Source organism: Anolis sagrei, chromosome 5, assembly GCF_037176765.1.
Source record: "Anolis sagrei isolate rAnoSag1 chromosome 5, rAnoSag1.mat, whole genome shotgun sequence".
Lineage (NCBI taxonomy): Eukaryota > Metazoa > Chordata > Lepidosauria > Squamata > Dactyloidae > Anolis > Anolis sagrei.
The window spans coordinates 100,620,865-100,639,007 of NC_090025.1; the positions used below are offsets into that span (position 1 = coordinate 100,620,865).

At 42.1% G+C, this 18,143-nt stretch overlaps 1 protein-coding gene across 3 annotated transcripts in view; it reads left to right on the forward strand.

The window, feature by feature from the left end:
* FBLN1 (fibulin 1) overlaps positions 1–18,143 on the forward strand; it is a 104,777-nt gene that overhangs the window by 12,820 nt on the left and 73,814 nt on the right. For all 3 annotated transcript variants that reach the window (XM_060778131.2, XM_067468921.1, XM_060778130.2), the window contains exons 2-4: positions 8,059–8,158; positions 13,479–13,611; positions 16,032–16,200. In XM_060778131.2, the coding sequence (XP_060634114.2) occupies positions 8,059–8,158; positions 13,479–13,611; positions 16,032–16,200 (402 nt within the window). The remainder of the gene's footprint in view (positions 1–8,058; positions 8,159–13,478; positions 13,612–16,031; positions 16,201–18,143) is intronic.

Here is an 18,143-nt window from a genome sequence, read left to right on the forward strand (position 1 = left end):
AGCTGTAAATAAATAATTAATAAATACTATGGCTTGCTTTGGTTGTCTGACCTGTGTCGCACCTCAGAGTAGAACCACCTTGCTTACGACACCAATGAACACACCAGCAGTAGTCTTTATAGTTTTATTAAAAGAAAAGATAAAAGGTTCAAAAAGCAAAAGTATATTTCAAAAGATCAATCCAAGGTAACATAGGCAAACAAGATCCATGAAGGCATAGGCAAGGCAAGGTCCCATGAGAACATGACAAAATCCTGAAACATGAGCATGAAAAGCTGCAAGATAAATCCAAATCCTGCCACATGCACAATGGAGGATCTTCTTGCAGCAACACCAGAAGCACTCCAAATGGCCAGCTACTGGTCAAAGGACATTAATCAACTACTAAACTCGCAAATTTTGTATTTTGTCTGTTTGTTTTGTTTTGTTCTGTTAGAAATGTAATACAATTGACTGGTTGCCCTGACACAACAAAGTCTCTTGGTTGAAGCTTGAAGTTGCTCTGACACTGAGGCACATTCAAACAGCCTGTTTAATACTCTTTGGACAACATGAAAGCATTTCTATCGCCCCGGGCCTCTCTCTCTCGTCTCCCGGGGGTCCTGACACTCCTTCGCACTTTCAATTCCAATCGATCAGGTCTATCTAAACCACCAGCCCCATCAAGGTCAAATCCCTTGTTAGCTGGCTTAGAATTATCCTCCCTTCCTGCATCTTCCCTTTCCTCCCCCTCTTCACCAGGCACCTGGCTCTCAGTAGTTTCATTTTCCCCAGCGTCAACGCTTGCTGTGGGAAATTATTATTATTATTATTATTATTAAACTTTATTTGTACCCCGCTAGCATCTCCCGAAGGTCTCGATGCGGCTTACAAAGGCCAAGGCCTCAACACACAATACAACAATACAAACCAAAGGCAAATTAAAAACAATTAAAGCAATATAAACAACAAGCAATAAACAATACACTAAGACACAATAAAACTGGGCCGGGCCAGAGTAATGGGTACAGGATTAAAAGTGCTGATGTTACAGGTGGAATATAAGGCTTATAGGGCAAGTGCAGTGTGCAGTGTGCGGCAGTCTTAGTTTTAATAAAGTGCTTATGGGACTTGGTATTGGAGATTTCCTATTCTGGGAAGGCACATTGGAACAGCCAGGTCTTCAAGTTCTTTCTGAAGAGAGCCAATGTAGGGGCCTGTCTAAGATCTTTGGGGAGGGTGTTCCAGAGTCAGGGGGTCACAACAGAAAAGGCCCTGTCTCGTGTCCCCACCAGACGCGCTTGCGACGCAGGCGGGATCACGAGCAGGGCCTCTCCAGATGACCGAAGCGAGTGCGTGGGTTCATAGACAGAGATGCGGTCACGCAGGTAGGATGGTCCCAAACCGTTCAGGGCTTTGTAGGTAAGCACCTGCACCTTAAATTGAACTTCTGCCCCCTGGTCCTGGCCTTCCTCATCTAATACAGGAACATCCTTGCTTTGCATCTGACTCTAAATGTGAATCTCATCATCCCCATCAGAATCATTGACACCATTACTCTGTGATTCCAGCTGAGTCACAACAACCTGCATGTACCCCATTGTCAATTCTAGTGGTGGGATTGATTAATATGTATGTGTGTTCATGGATACGAAGTTAAGGGATTTGTCTGATTTTTACAATAAAGTGGGTAACCGAAGCAAATGATGGAGACAAAGCTCTCAACTGCACTATCTGAATAATTCACTTCACCTTGCATTATGGAACCTCTAGTGGTGCAATGGGTTAAACCCTTGTGCTAGCAGGACTGGTCAACCGACAGGTTCAAATCCGAGGAGCGGGGTAAGCTCCCTTCTGACGAGCTCTAGCTTCTCATGCGGGTACATGAGAGAAGTCTCCCACAAGATGATAAAACATCAATCATTCAGGCTTCCCCTGGGCAACATCTTTGCAGATAGCTAATTTTCTCACACCAGAAGTGAGTTGCATATTCTCAAGTCACTTCTGACACAGAAGAAAACAACACCTTGCATTATTCTGAATTGACTCCCCTTAGCATCATATTTAACCATTATGTTGTTGTTGTTCATTCGTTCAGTCGTCTCCGACTCTTCGTGACCTCATGGACCAGCCCATGCCAGAGCTCCCTATCGGTCGTCACCACCCCCAGCTCCTTCAAGGTCAGTCCAGTCACTTCAAGGATGCCATCAATCCATCTTGCCCTTGGTCGGCCCCTCTTCCTTTTACCTTCCACTTTCCCCAGCATAATTGTCTTCTCCAGGCTTTGCTGTCTCCTCATGATGTGGCCAAAGTACTTCAACTTTGTCTCTAGTATCCTTCCCTCCAATGAGCAGTCGGGCTTTATTTCCTGGAGGATGGACTGGTTGGATCTTCTCGCAGTCCAAGGCACTCTCAGCACTTTCCTCCAGCACCACAGCTCAAAAGCATCTATCTTCCTTCGCTCAACCTTCCCTAAGGTCCAGCTCTCACATCCATTATAACCATTATTATCTGCACCAAATATTTCCAACCCAGAACCCACTTCAAACCAAAAAGGAGCATCCTACCATTTTCATGTCATCACTGCCCACACTTATCAACCAATATTCTTTCTTGCTTTGCTGTTAATCTTACCATGAGAGACTTATAGGGAAGGGGTGCATATGTGCTCTATCTCATCCTTTTTGAAATTCTAGACATGGAATATTTGGAGATGGCAACATCTTCTTTATTCTCCCATCCAAATATTAAACACTCTCCGACTCCAGTCAGGTGTGTCTCACAAAACAGAACGCATGAACTAAGAGGTGTATGTGAGTGGCAGAAAGTGTAGGTTCGGTTGTCTGACTGTAAAAATAGATGCACAAACCAGCACATTTATGTGTTAGGTGTGTGACCAGCAGATGTGGTGTCTCAATGTCTTCTAATTTGGCCCAGAGGAGGGGAAAATGAATTATCTTCTTGAAAGTGAAGCAGTACCAAAAAGACTTCTTTGAAAAATTGCACATTTGGATTGACAAATGAAGGCAACCACTGTTGCTGTGCTTTGCTTTATACCTGAATACAAAGCTCGCTCCTTCCATGTGTGCATGTGTGTATGTTTTCACTCCCATGAACAAAAATGTGTTGAATTGCTGGATCCAAATAACAATTAGAGTGACTCATTTATTAGTTCTTACGTTCCCGCTGTGTGGTGAACTTTTGTACGCAAAATATTAAGTGTGGCCATAATCCTGTCGCTCATTAACAGTGTTTATTTTGCTAGATTTGGCCATTGGCCACAAATAATATGAAGTCCAGATAATTTCAGTTCCAATGTACACATAGTTAGGCAGCTTAAATCCTACTGATTTAAGCAGTTTAACTATGTGTAGGATTGCAGTCTATTTAGTTTAATAATTTGAGTTATAACTTTTCCTTGATTTAATTTTCCAAATATTTTATTTTCCATTCTATGTCATTTTCATTAATTTAGTTTCCAGGTGTTTTCTTTTCTTTCACTACAGTACTTGGGCATTATTTGGAAGGCTTTGCAAAGTTTCTTAATACTTGTGGTTTCATAAAAATTACAGTTGTGTAAGATTGCTATTTATGCATCTTCCAGACTACTTGGATTATGTAAAGTGCTTTGAATGTGAAGTCATTTCCTGATCAATGCAGCTACTGGTATATCTTCAATTCTTATACAGACTCTTCCTTTCCCATTCAAAGCAGGTTTGAAAGAGAGGGCGTGGTACATACAGTATATACTTGTGTATAAGTTGACCTCAAGTATTAGTTGAGGGCAGGTTTTAGGGCCAAAAATATGGATTTGATGTGTCCCATCAAGGGTGGTTCCACAGTGAATTGAAAGGCTAGTGCTCCCATGCCACTGCCACCATTTTCCCACCCAGGCATTCATAAAGGCCAGATGTAGTCTCGTGGTAGAGAAAGTAGAGGGGGTCAGTGCTCATTTGGGGTCCTCCTGAAACAGACTAAGCTCTTTTGCCACTCTACTCAGAGACAGAGATTTATTTTTTAAAAAAGTTAAGGTATAATATTTACATTGACCCATGGGTCAGCTGACCCAGATTTTTAGAGTCAATTTTTGACCAAGGAAGGATTGTCTGGCTTCTGTGTTGATTTGGATGAGGACAAACAAGCTGAAGATTAATCCTGACAAGACAGAGGTCCTCCAGGTCAGTCGCACATCTGACCAGGTTATTGGATGGCAACCTGTGCTGGACGGGGTTGCACTCCCCCTGAAGTCACAGGTCTGCAGCTTGGGGGTCCTTCTGGACTCAGCGTTGACACTTGATGTGCAGGTGTCGTCAGTGGCCGGGAGGGCCTTCGCACAATTAAAACTTGTGCGCCAGCTGCGTCCATAGCTTGTGAAGTCTGACTTGACCATGATGGTTCACGCCTTAGTTACCTCTAGCCTGGACTACTGCAATGCACTTAGTTACCTCTAGACTGGACTATTGCAATGTGGGGCTACCCTTGAAGATGGCTCGGAAACTTCAATTAGTCCAACACTCGGCAGCCAGATTAATATCGGTGGTGAATAACAGGGAGCGGTCAACCCCCCTGTTCAAGGAGCTCCACTGGCTGCCGTTTATTTTCCGTAGGCGCAGGTCATCACCTACAAAGCCCTAAACGGTTTGGGACCCACCTACCTTCATGACTGTATCTCCTTCCACAAACCTGCCCGATCTCTTCATTCCTTGGGGGAGACCCTCCTTTCGCCCCTTCCATTATCACAGGCCCGATTGACGGGAACGAGGGAGAGAGCCTTCTCCTCTGTCCCCCCCCCCCCCGACTCTGGAACTCGCTGCGCCTTTGCAGAGTGATTTTGCATCTCCCTCTGTCATTCCCTCCATAAAGTTTGTCTCCATATTGCACTGCCCCCGCCTGTATAAAGGCCTGTCTCCACTACTCCGTTGTTCATGAGTTACCAGGCATGTAGCGGGGGGGGGGGGGGGATTGAGGGGATTCAGCCCCCCCCCCCCAAATTCTCATGGTGGTCCACGAGAAGGCCTTACTGGTGCATTATTTAAAGTGTTATATTTATTCACATCATGAGCTGATCACCATACTCAATATATCCCATATGGATGGGGGTATTGGGGTAACAATACAAAAAGTTTGCTAGGGTAGACCCTCCTTCACTCAGACTCACCCCCCCTCTGAATGAAACTCAGCACCTCCCCCCCCCCCCAATCAAAATCCTGGCTACGGGCCTGTCCCTTACAAATATATCTGTTTTATTTCTATCTCATCCTGAGTTTTTATCATTGTACCTTACACATGTGGCCAGCTCATTGTGATTGTGTTTGATTTTTTTCTGTATCATTTTGCTTTCTTTTGTATTTTTATGCTCTTTTTTTATGGTGATGTTTGTTCTATGCCTTTGTGTTATTTTATTGTAACTGTACTACTTGGCCTCATGTAAGCCGCCCTGAGTCTCCTTTGGGGAGATGGTGGCGGGGTATAAATAAAGATTATTGTTGTTGTTGTTGACTCTTGCCATATTTGAAACAGACGTTTCTTGATGTAATTATCATGTTATGTTCAATTTTGAGTTAATGACTAATGTCATGTATTTTTTGCTCTTTAGTGCTGATACATTTTAAATGTTATACAACAAATACTGTGTGGATATTCTTTCTTTGACAGTCCCCTAAAGCCCCTTCCACACTGCCCCTACAAATAGAACTTGAACATCTATTTTGCTCCAGAGCAGGCATGGGCAAACTTTGGTTCTCCAGGTGTTTTGGACTTCAACTCCCACCAGGGGTGGCTCAATCCATTACACAAAGTAAGCATTTGCAGTATAGTTTATTTTGCCCAGGGGCATTCTTGAGGCGGTCTTGGGGGAAAATAGACCTTGACATATGCGAGTTGTAGTTACTGGGATGTATAGTTCACCTACAATCAAAGAGCATTCTGAACTCCACCAATGATGGAATTGAACCAAATATGGCACACAGAACTCCCATGACGAACAGAAAATATATATCAGTGATTGGTTGGGGGGGGGGGGGATACTGTTTGCTTACCGTTGAAAATTACTTAGGGCCGCCTCTGACTCCCACAATTCCTAACAGCCTACCGGCTGTTAGGAATTATGGGAGTTGAAGTCCAAAACACCTGCGGACCAAAGTTTGTCCATGCCTGCTCCAGAGCATGCCCGCTTACACGTCCTGCAATTGGGAGATATGCAGAAAAGATGTACAGAGCAACAGGAAGCCTCAGCAGATAAACCTGGTACTTGCTGTTCCTCAACACCAATGTGAAGATGCCCTTGTTATGATAAAATCAGAGAATCTCGTAACACTTTAAAATTTTACACAGGGTGGAAATCATGCAATTGGTGTTGGTCTGGCATTTCCAGAGGCCTTAGCCAGCAGAGAAAACTAAGAAATACTGTATATATTATAGTCTAACAACATGTGATCAGGTTCACATGATTCTTACTCCTGGACTAACAAATGGGCAGTGCAATTCTAAACGTTTTTGCTCAGAAAACAGATGCCATGGTTGCAAAGAGGCTTTCGTTTCTGCAAGTACTTGTAGGATTACAATTCTATTGTAGCACAAACATTTACAGACTAGAATAAATTTAATCAAGTGCATTAGAAATGAACAGTTGTGTTGTTGAAGTGCTAAGTATGGAACCCTACACAGACAGTCGGTCAATGCGACTTAAGCAATGTGCAGTCATTGAATTTTTGACAGCAGAAGGTGTCACCCCAAAGGAGATTCATCAGAGAATGCAAACTGTTTATGGTGATTGTGTTGATGTGAGTACTGTGCGTCATTGGGCGAGTAAGTTTGAAGATGTTGAGGTGGGAACATCTGACTTGCGTGAAAAAAAAAAAAAGAGTTTGATGTCCTGTGACGGCAACCACCGAGTTTCACAAGCCAAAGGGATGACAGCTTGATTCAGGATGATTGTCGTATCCCTCAGAGACAGGGGCAGCTCAACCCATTACGCAAAGTAAGCATTTGCAGTATAGTTGATTTTGCCCAGGGGTGCTCTTGAGGCGCTCTTGGGGGGAAATAGACCTTGACATATGCGTGTTGTAGTTACTGGGATGTATAGTTCACCTACAATCAAAGAGCATTCTGAACTCCACCAATGATGGAATTGAACCAAATATGGCACACAGAACTCTCACGATGAACAGAAAATATATATCAGTGATTGGTTGGGGGGGGGGGGGTGCCAAAATACTGTTTGCTTACTGTTGAAAATTACCTAGGGCAGCCTCTGCTCAGAGACGAATTTCAACATAATTGGCATTTCACAAGATCATGTGGGTCACATTATTGCTTTGCTTGGCTATCGGAAGATCTGTGCACAATGGGTATCCAGGATGCTGACGCCTGAAATGAAAGCACACAGACTTGAAACTTCAGAGACTGGATCTCACTACTGTACGACTTCCTCCATACAGTCCAGATTTAGCACCATCTGACTTCCATCAGTTCCTGATAATGAAAGAAGATCTGCGGGTACATCATTATGCTTCTGATGAAGACGTTGAGAGAACTGTGAGATGCTGGTTGCGGAAACAGAGTGTTGACTTCTTCCGTGACGGCTTCAGAAAACTTGTTCATTGTTGGCAGAAATGTATCCAGTTGTCTGGTGATTATGTGGAAAAGTGAATAGTGGTATTTAAAGACCACATACTAAGGATTATTTCTGCATTAGGTTTATTAAAATATTCCCATCCAAACCAAAGTAACAAAAATGGAGGTGTTACTTTTCATTCAATCCTCATAAGTGACACATGGAAATACATATCATCATAAGGAAAAAAGTGATCTAGATGTTGCATTTAGCTTCATACAGAATCATATCACATTCTTCATTCTAGTATTTCTCTTAATGTTGCAAATTATGCTTTACTCTACTTTTACTTTTGCTTTAAACTGCTTTTACTTGTGGGTTAATTTATGCTTTGCTTGATTATACTCTTGGAAGATTATGATGAGAGAGGATAGAAGAGGAGGAAGTGACTTTCATTGAAATTTAATTGTCACAGAGCCATTTGCTAAATGCTTATAAGACCTACCTGCCTTTTGTTTTTGCAGAAACATCCATAGAGAGCTGCTGCACGCATGGATATGAATGGGCAAGTCAAAAAAGAGACTGTAGCTCTTTGCCACTAAATCCTGATTCCAAAGAATGCAGGTATTCCTTTGCTTTCTTGTTGTCAAATGCATAAAATGTCCCTGCGGTGTTGCCATCGGCCTTGAAAGCTGGATGACCTGAATTCTGTTTTTAGTTCTGCTACAGGTTTTCCCTTATTTCCTTTGAAAATCAAATTTCAAACCCAGGCTTTGGATTTCTTGACATGTTCATTCTCTTAAGCTTAAAAAAATGCATCCTTTAACCATATTCAAGAACAGGACTCCAAAAAGAACCTTTTTTGGGGGGAAAATATGTTGTCTTGCTTTTCCTCTTTCTATTTTTGAATGTGAATTGTTGATGTCCTGGCTTCTATTTCTTTTTAAGTATGGAAAGAATGTGTTTCGCAACCATGTCTGTCACTACTTTCTGAATTTTTGCATTTATATTGGCATTGAAATCTGTCTCCTACACAAAGTGGTTGGCAGATGAAATGTACTTGCTTTAGAAGTTGCTGGAAGAATAATAAAAATGATGAAACATGTACTAGGAGGCAAGGAAAAGGGCAATCACATTTTTTCATCAGATTGGAATTCTTTTTTATTTTTCAAAAGAAAGAGTACTTTTGTTAATATGACACTGTAGTGTAACTCTTTTCTGAAATGACCTGGTAAGAGAAAAAAAAGTCACAGTTCTGTGAGCCAGGAGTGCACAAGTACTGCCACATGTACAAATGACACAATTGTTACATACATTTAAATAATATGTAAGAAACCAAGAAATGAAATATGTAATATGTAAGAAACCAAGAGGGGGGGGGGTGCAGGGGACAGTTCCACCTTGTCTTCGGCATATGTAATCAGCTGGGGACCCCTCCCCCAGCACCAACTGCCACTCTGGGCCATAGTGAAGAGAGCGGGGGGCAGGGGATAGTTCCATCTTGTCTCCGGCATATGTCATCAGTTCGGGGCCCCTACCCGTAGCACCAACTGATGCTCTGGGCCAGAGTGAAGAGAGGGGGGCCAGGGGACAGTTCCACCATGTTTCCCGCATATGTCATCAGCTGGGGACCCCTCCCCCAGCATCAAGTGCCGTTCTGGGCCAGAGTAAAGGGCGGGGAGGGGGGGGCAGGGGATAGTTCCATCTTGTCTCTGGCATATGTCATCGGTTCGGGGCCCCTACCTGTAGCACCAACTGCTGCTCTGGGCCAGAGTAAAGGGGGGGGGGCAGGGGACAGTTCCATCTTGTCTCCAGCATATGTCATCAGCTGGGGACCCCTCCCCCAGCACCAAGTGCCGCTCTGGGCCAGAGTGAAGGGCGGGGAGGGGGGACAGGGGATAGTTCCATCTGTCAGAGTTTTGTATTGTTTAGATCATTCCTTAAGTGAAAAATGAGTAAGTGATTGCAAGAATCATGTCCAGTCATTGTATGACCAGCAACAGTCAAGCCACCTGTGAAAGCTTAGCTATTACAAATTGAGAGACTGAGAATGTAGAGAGTAGAGAAGAGATAGAGAAGAGTATGAGCAGAGAATGCTGATGGTGAGACTGTGAAGAAAGCAAGAGCTAGAGGAAGAGGAATAGATTCATGTAAAAGCTTAAGGAAGATTTGCTGGAATATTGGGATCGATGGATTGAAATTGTTATTTGTGACTATTGCATAAACATTTACTTTATTGGAAGAAAGTTTGTCTTCTGTGGATTGTATTATTTTTCTCAATGGGGCGCAGCTTCCGAGAAGGGGGTTTGAATGCTTGAAATCAACCCCAACTATAAAGCAGCAACACCATAGCAGCGACACCATCTTGTCTCCAGCATATGTCATCAGCTGGGGACCCCTCCTCCAGCACCAAGTGCCGCTTTGGGCCAGAATGAAGGGCCGGGGGGGGGAGGGGCAGGGGATAGTTCCATCTTGTCTCCAGCATATGCCATCAGTTGGGGCCCCTATCTGTAGCACCAACTGCCACTCTGGGCCAGAGTGAAGGGGGGGGGGGCAGGGGACAGTTCCATTTTGCCTCCGGCATATGTCATCAGCTGGGGCCCCCTCCTCCAGCACCAATTGCCGCTCTGGGCCAGAGTGAAGAGGGGGAGCAGGGGACAGTTCCACCTTGTCTCCTGTGCTATACTAATAATATAATATAATACAATGTAATATAATTTATTGTGTATACATATAATATTATATTATAATGTAATGCAATAAAAATAATATGATATTATAATTATATATTTATATTACATGTAATATTACTACTAATATTACAATATAATAGCATAGTACAATATAGTAATATATAATACTGATATTGTACTATGCTAATAATATAATATATTGTATGGATATATGTCTTCTAAGCCGCTCTGAGTCCCCTTTGAGGTGAGAAGGGTGGCATATAAATGTCATAAATAAATGTGTGCTGAGGATGAGACTGGCTTTTTGAGCACCAATGCTACAACTGGCCTAGTGGGGATGAGATCACAGTTTACAAGAAAATTATGTGATCATAGAGAATGCTGGAGTTTGGGGACTGGATCATGTAAATTAACGACCTCATCAGACATGCTGCTGGAATCGCCACAAATCATGGCAAATCTGATAGTGCCCAGCATGGGGCATGGGGAACCCATTGCCCCATGCCTCTCATCACCCGGCTTCCCCTCTACGTCATCCCATGGAGGAAGCGTCCGCTGCCCGGCTTCTCCTCATTGATCCAATGCAACACAGGAAGTCTCCTGTGTTGCCGCAGCATCATCATATTCTGGTTCCTCAGCGGTTTTGCAACTGAGCCCCGCCACAAGTAGTTCTATGTCATGGGGCTCCATCACAAAACTGCTGAGGAACCGGTGTTGACCACGAAAACAACTTTGTCTGATGAGGTCATAAGATTATGTATTTTGTTGTCTTCTCTAAGCTTTCCTGTTTACTCATGATGTGGCCAAAGTACTTCATCTTGGCCTCTACTATCCTTCCCTCCAATGAGCAGTCAGGTTCATTTTCTAGTCTAGGACCACTACATGCTAGTATGTGAAGTTTACCACCACCCTTAATTCCATTTTTCCTAACCTTCTGCAAAGGACCAATTTTTGTTAATGCCCCAGGAAGTTTTTTTTAGCTCCTGCAGAATTTTGATTTGATTAACTAAAAAAACATCTAGAGAAGGTTTAATCCTCTTCTGACCATATGAACTGGCCCTAATCTATTTTGTGCTCCACTCCAACAGGGTTATTTACAAATGATAAGGAAATGGAGTTCAGCTTCATGCTACATAACTTCTCACTGTTTATGTTATTTATGACCAGCTAGGTTCCTTTTGCTCCCTCAGATCACATACAGTAGTCTTGATTGGACTATTTATTTATCGTGTCAGGAGCAAACCAAACAGTTGCATTGCATTTTTTAACGGACAAACAAAACACAAAGTTTGCAAGCTTAGTAGTTGATTAAATGTCCTTTGACCAGTAGCTGGCCACTTGGAGTGACTGAACAGCTGGAGTTTTAGTTCTCCATACCATATTAGTGATCTTGAAGCATAAACAGTGTTTGAGCTATTGTTGAAGACTTTCACAACTGGAATCCCTATGGTGTTGCATGGTTTCTGGATCCCCTGAAGATGCCAGCCACAAATAGAAGTGAAACGTCAAGGGAAAATGCTGGTAGAACACAGAAACCACACAACACCCCAGTGTTTGAGTTGATATTGTGGTAGAGAAACGGATGTCCCTTTGTTGGCTTTGGTCTTGTTTTGATGTACTTGTACATATTTATTTCTTTTGTTGTTTGAAGAATGTGTTTGGCATTAACATGACCAAATTCTTGGCCTCCAACAATTCAGTTAGTTGGTTTCTTGCTTCATATCTTGATCCTAAACCAAATTTGCTACAATCTTTGTTTTTGCTACATTTCTTATTTTGCATTTGAATAAGTTATAATTAACAAGAATTCCTGTTAATTATGTGTGATCAATTTCCTCTTGAATGCCTTATTTCCCCTTTGTGGTTGGAGCATAACTCGGATTATGGTCATATTAGTAGCTTTTCCCTAAAGTCTTATTGACATGATTGGATCTACACTACCATATAATGCAGTTTCTGAATGCAGATTAACATCCATGAATGGGATGATATGGCAGTCTAGATTTATATAATCCAATTCAATGCAGCTAATCTACATTCTGAAACTGCATTATACAGTAGTGTAGATCGTGGTTGTTCCAGTGTGCCTTCCCAGAATAGGAAACTCTTCGCATTATGTCCCAACACACTTTATCAGAGATCTAGGATATCTGCATGCCCATCCCCTCCAAACACTCCACCTGGTCAGGCGCAGCACTTTTAATTTTAATTGTTACATTTGGCCCTGCCATTGTTTTTAATAGTGTCATTGTATGTTGTCAATGTTATTGCTCTGTTTTCTGAGTTATTTTGCTGTCTGTTGTTGCTGTTGTTTTTACTATTGTATTTAGGCTCAGCCTCTTGTAAGCCGCACCGAGTCCTTCGGGAGATTGTAGCGGGGTACAAATAAAGGTTGATGATGATGATGATGATGATGATGATTATTATTATTATAGAATCAGCCTGAGGTATATCCTTTGACCCCTTTTGCTACATCTCTCTTCACTATAGAAGCCACCCATTTCTTCTTCTCTTCATTTTCTGAGCAAAATACTATGTAATTATTTGACTTAAAATGTCCCTTTCCTGTCCATTTTAGCTTGCTTCATTTCAGTATTACAGTATTTATGCATTCTGGTTTTCCTATGCCTCGCTTCTCTTGATTCATGCTTCTCACATTTCTTACTCCTATAATGCAGCTCTGTACTTTCACCTCTGAGATGGTCATCAATTAAACTTCCCATCTGTCCAATTATATCATTACCCACAGTACTATCTATATTTATGATAATAATAATTTATTTATTTGACCAGTCATATGACCATTTCAAAATAGAACACGAGTAAAAAACAAGGCAAAAAGGCGAGGACAGCAGCTGGCCTTCTATCTACAGTCAGAGCCTTATTTTCCTGGTTCTTGTTTCAGGAAATCTGAATTTATGCTCTGCTCTATCATAACAGCTCAGCAAAGGGAGGTAGGAGTAATTCTGAGTTCTCTGGCTTCTCATTCCACCACCTCCTGCTGCCAAATTGACTGCTAAAGATCCCAAAGATATTGATTTTAATGGTTAAAAAGAATTGGGTGATACCACACTGTGATGGTTTTAAGAAAGCAATGCCTCCTTATGTCCCAGCATTGAATGTTTGCCGTATATATGTTGTGCTCCACCCCGAGTCCCCTGCGGGGTGAGAAGGGCAGAATAGAAATCTTTTAAATAAATAAATAAATTCATTCTATGATTATTTTTTCTGTTTGGTTTACTTATTTGTAGCATAGCCCAGGAGCAGTGCTGTCTCAATCAACTGGAAGAGTTGCACTGTACAGCTGGAATAGATATTGCCAGCAAGCAAGAAGACTGTGATTCACATAACGGTAACTTTACCTGTGAAGACAAAATCACTAAGGTAATCTTCACACTGGTTTGACGACTTTCAGATGGTGTGGATAGAACCGCAAGGTTGTGAGATAGTGAATAAAGGAGATGACCTGCTGATCATGACTGATTTTTTACTGTAGTGCGGTGGTTCTCAACCTGGGGTCTCCAGATGTTTTTGGCCTACAACTCCCAGAAATCCCAGCCAGTTTACCAGCTGTTAGGATTTCTGGGAGTTGAAAGCCAAAAACACCTGGGGACCCCAGGTTGAGAACCAGTGGTGTAGTGCATGGACCAGTGTTGGGCAGAGCTTTCCCACAGGCCATACTCATCGAACCATTTGGAAAGTTATAATCCAAAAAATAAAATTACAGTCAACCTTTCACGTTATAGGTTTACCTTTTGTGGATTCGATTGTAGATTTGATTAATATGCTCTCACCAGGTGTTCTCTCAGGTAAAAATATAGATTTTCCCACTCTTTCACTGGAGTCCTGTTCCACAACTAAAGTAGAGGGCATACTTGGGGTTTTTTTGTAATCACTCCCTAGGGTGGTGGTTCTTAACCTGTGGGTCCCCAGATGTTTTGGCCTTCAACTCCCAGAAAGCCTAACAGCTGGTAAACTGGCTGGGATTTCTGGGAGTTGTAGACCAAACACCTGGGGACCCATCGGTTGAGAACCACTGCCCTAAGGCACGCCCACATTTAAGTGAAACTCACCAGTGGGTTACGAGATTGAAAACTGGAGTCAACACCTGTACCTTTAATGGGTATGCTTTTAAACTGTATACTGTTGATTGTTATATTCTGTTGTAAACCACGTTGAGTCGCCGGCTAGGCTGAGAAACGGCGGTATACAAGTATAGTAAATAAATAAATAAATAAATAAATAAATAAATTGTCACAGGAGCGATTGGTGGGGATGAGAGACAGGGCCTTCTTGGTGATTGCCCCCTGGCTATGGAACCCCCTTCCTGGTGAGATCAGATCAGCCTCCTCCCTCCTGTCCTTCAGAAGGATGGTAAAAACTTGGCTGCGGGACCAAGCTTTCGGGACAAGGCAATAAAGCAGCTGTTGTACTCCAGAACAGAAACGATACCCTCTGACTTTAAAACACACTACACGTTGAGTGAAAAACTAATCCTTTTTATTGAAGCTTAGTAAAATAGCCAGTAGAAAGAAATGCTTGTAAAAATAGGAAAATTTCAAAATATAAAAGATCGGTAAAATGCAGTAATTCAAAGCAATGTCCACAAAAGATAAAAAAAAAATCCAAGGCAGTATTCAGACAGGAATCAACAGATTACAAAGATAATCCAGAAGGTGCCAGACCACAGCAAAATGGTAAAAACCTCTATAAGAACAAGACCCCTTGAACAGGATTTCCATGGCACATGAACATGCTTTCCAAACGATGCCTGATCTAACAGGCTTTCCCTTGAACCAAACCTTATATCCCAAAGCCCAAAAATTGGTTTCGTTTTCCCCCACTCTTGCCTCTTATCTAATGAAACCTTCCGGAGCGACATAAACATTGAGTTTGTTGTCGATACTGGCTGAACTCCATCCGCCTATTTTTCAACTCCCTTTCTGGCTGCTCATTAAAATTTCCAGGTGTCAGATTGTTTTCCAAACTCAAATCTTGAGAGCCCACAGAAAGAGGGAGTAAACCATCATCCTTAAGCCCAGCAGGAATATTCTCATGAGAAACTGCCCTTTGCACTGGGGCCTCTTTGTCATTGCCTGCACGAAAATCATTGACCAAACCATCTCCATCTTGCACCTCAACCTCAGCACCATCATTTCCCTTATCATGTCCCACATCAAGAGCATCATGATCCTGAGCATCATGAAGCACAAACACAGACTGATGATTCTCAAAAGCAGCAATAGGAAAGATTACCAGGCCAATTAGATTTGATGCAGATGACCAAGACGGTTTTAAATGTTGTTTTTTAATATTGAGATAAATATTTTTAATGTTTATGTATGTGTATATGAATTCTTGTCCCGGCATTGAATGTTTGCCGTATATATGCTGTGCTCTGCCCTGAGTCCCCTTCGGGGTGAGAAAGGCGGAATATAAATATTTTAAATAATAAATAAATAAATGATTGGTGCCTTGATATGGGACTTTTGTATGACTTCTAGCATAGAAAAAAATTAGGTTATAATTGTGTCACTGCAATGATTTGCCAATAGAACCATTCCAAAATGATATATGAAATATATTTATATACTTCCTTTTAAAGCAAAAGCTCCCAATGTGATTTACACTGAGAACAAAACACAGTCTATAACTCTGTACTCAAAAACATATGTGTTCAAATGGATTCTAAATAAAAAGAAAGCTTCCATGACTGCACAGTGTTACAATCTTGCTAGAGAATAGTAGAACATGACCATTACTGTGTAAAGCTCATTGGTTATGTGTCACTTGCATTTTGCCAGAAATGCTGTTACTGCTGCTTTATGGGGAAAGTGGCTCAGAAGCAAAGGAACAGTTGTGAGCAGAGTCTACTGATGGGATACCAGTGTGGCTTGGTCTTCAGGGCTTGCTGTGTTGAGGGGCAAGAAAGTGCTGATACCTTAATTGTTGACGGCACTAACAAAGAATTAGGTAAGTATAAATGAGGTGTTTCTCTTGATGTGTTTATCTTGAACTGTTGGGATTAAGAAATTTATCTATCATAGACCAATTTCCATCTCCTGTAACATTGACAGGGTTTCCAACATGGTTGTCAAAAAGTAATATCAAGTCACTTCTTCCAACATCATCCCTCACCAGACCATATCCTGTGCTGAATTGCTTTAGGATTTTCCAAACCCCAAATCCCATAATTTTGTTTGTTAATGAAGCAATTCAAATGAAAATGTGCACGATTAGACAATATTAGCTTGTGGATAAATTTGGGATCTCCCCAAGCTAATTCTTGAAATCTGATTGCATATTGCACTCTTTGGGCATAATTTGGCACTGATTTGATTTATATGGTAATAGGTTCAAGGTTTTCAGAATATGCCAAAGTGACGTCCAAGTGACTCCAACCTTTCCAGGCTGCCTTCAAGTTGATATACTTGAGTCTTTTGCAACACTTTATATGCTCAACTTACTTACTTACTTAGGTGATCCCTCGTAGTCTGAGGATGATGGTCCTCCAAGTGCAGTGTCCTGGCGGTGGGTCCGTAGGTGACTGTGGAGCCCTATTCTTGATTTGCATTTTTGCCCACAGTGAGAGCATCAGTTTCCAGGTGGAAGGCGGTCCCGGTCGGGGTTGGCTTGACGCACTTTCCTCTTGGCACGTTTCTCTCTTTCGCCCTCCATTCGGGCCTCTTCAGATTCTACAGCACTGCTGGTCACAGCTGACCTCCAGCTGGAGCACTCAAGGGCCAGGGCTTCCCAGTTCTCAGTGTCTATGCCAGAGTTTTTAATGTTGGCTTTGAGCCCATATTTAAATCTCTTTTCCTGTCCTCCAACATTCTGTTTTCATTCTTGAGTTCAGTGTAGAGCAACTGCTTTGGGAGACAGTGATTGGGCATCCGGACAACGTGGCCGGTCCAGCGGAGTTGATGGCGGAGGACCATCGCTTCAATGCTGGTGGTCTTTGCTTCTTCCAGCACGCTGACATTTGTCTGCTTGCCTTCCCAGGAGATTTGCAGGATTTTTCGGAGGCAACGTTGATGGAATTGTTCCAGGAGTTGCATGTGACATCTGTAGATAGTCCACGTCCCACAGGCATATAGTAGGGTTGAGAGGACAATAGCTTTATAAACAACTTTGGTATCCCTACGGATATCCTGGTCCTCAAACACTCTCTGCTTCATTCGGAATAATCAGACCATACCTTTAAGGGAGGGTGGTTTCCTTTGGTGAATTGCCCTGGGATTTTCCAAACCCCAAATACTGTAGTTTTGTTTGTTCGTGAAGCCATTCAAATGAAAATGTGCATCATTAGACATTATCAGCTTGTGGAGAAATTTGGGGTCTCTCCTTGCTAATTGTTGAAACCTGACTGCATATTGCAATCTCTGGGCATAATTTTGTGGCTATGGCACTGACTTGAAACAGGTTCAAGGTTTTCAAAATATCCCAAAGTGATAGCCAAGTGACTCCAACCTTTCCAGGCTGCCCTCATGTTCATATGCCTGAGTCTTTTGCAACACTCCCCTTTATATGCTCAACTGTGGCATCATTTTTAATAGAGTATAATCAGCCTGTTTATGGAAAGTTGCTTACTGGACCCTGTGTTCCTCAACCTGACCAATCAAACATCTAATCATTCATGTACTTAGAGAATCTCTCACTGGTGAGAATATGTTCATTGTGTCAGAATTATTGATCCTTGGTTTTGACAGTAAAATTTTCATAATTTATCTTTGCTTTCTGGTCATGAACTTTGGCATGGTTACTCTCCAGGCCTTCCTTTAAAAAATCTATAAAAATGAAGAAAAATGATTTTTTAAAAGTCATTAAAGCATCAGACCCCTTTGTAACATTTTGCTGTACAAGACACTAAAGGGATGAGAACCTAGCAGTTCGAAAACACGCAAATGTGAGTAGAT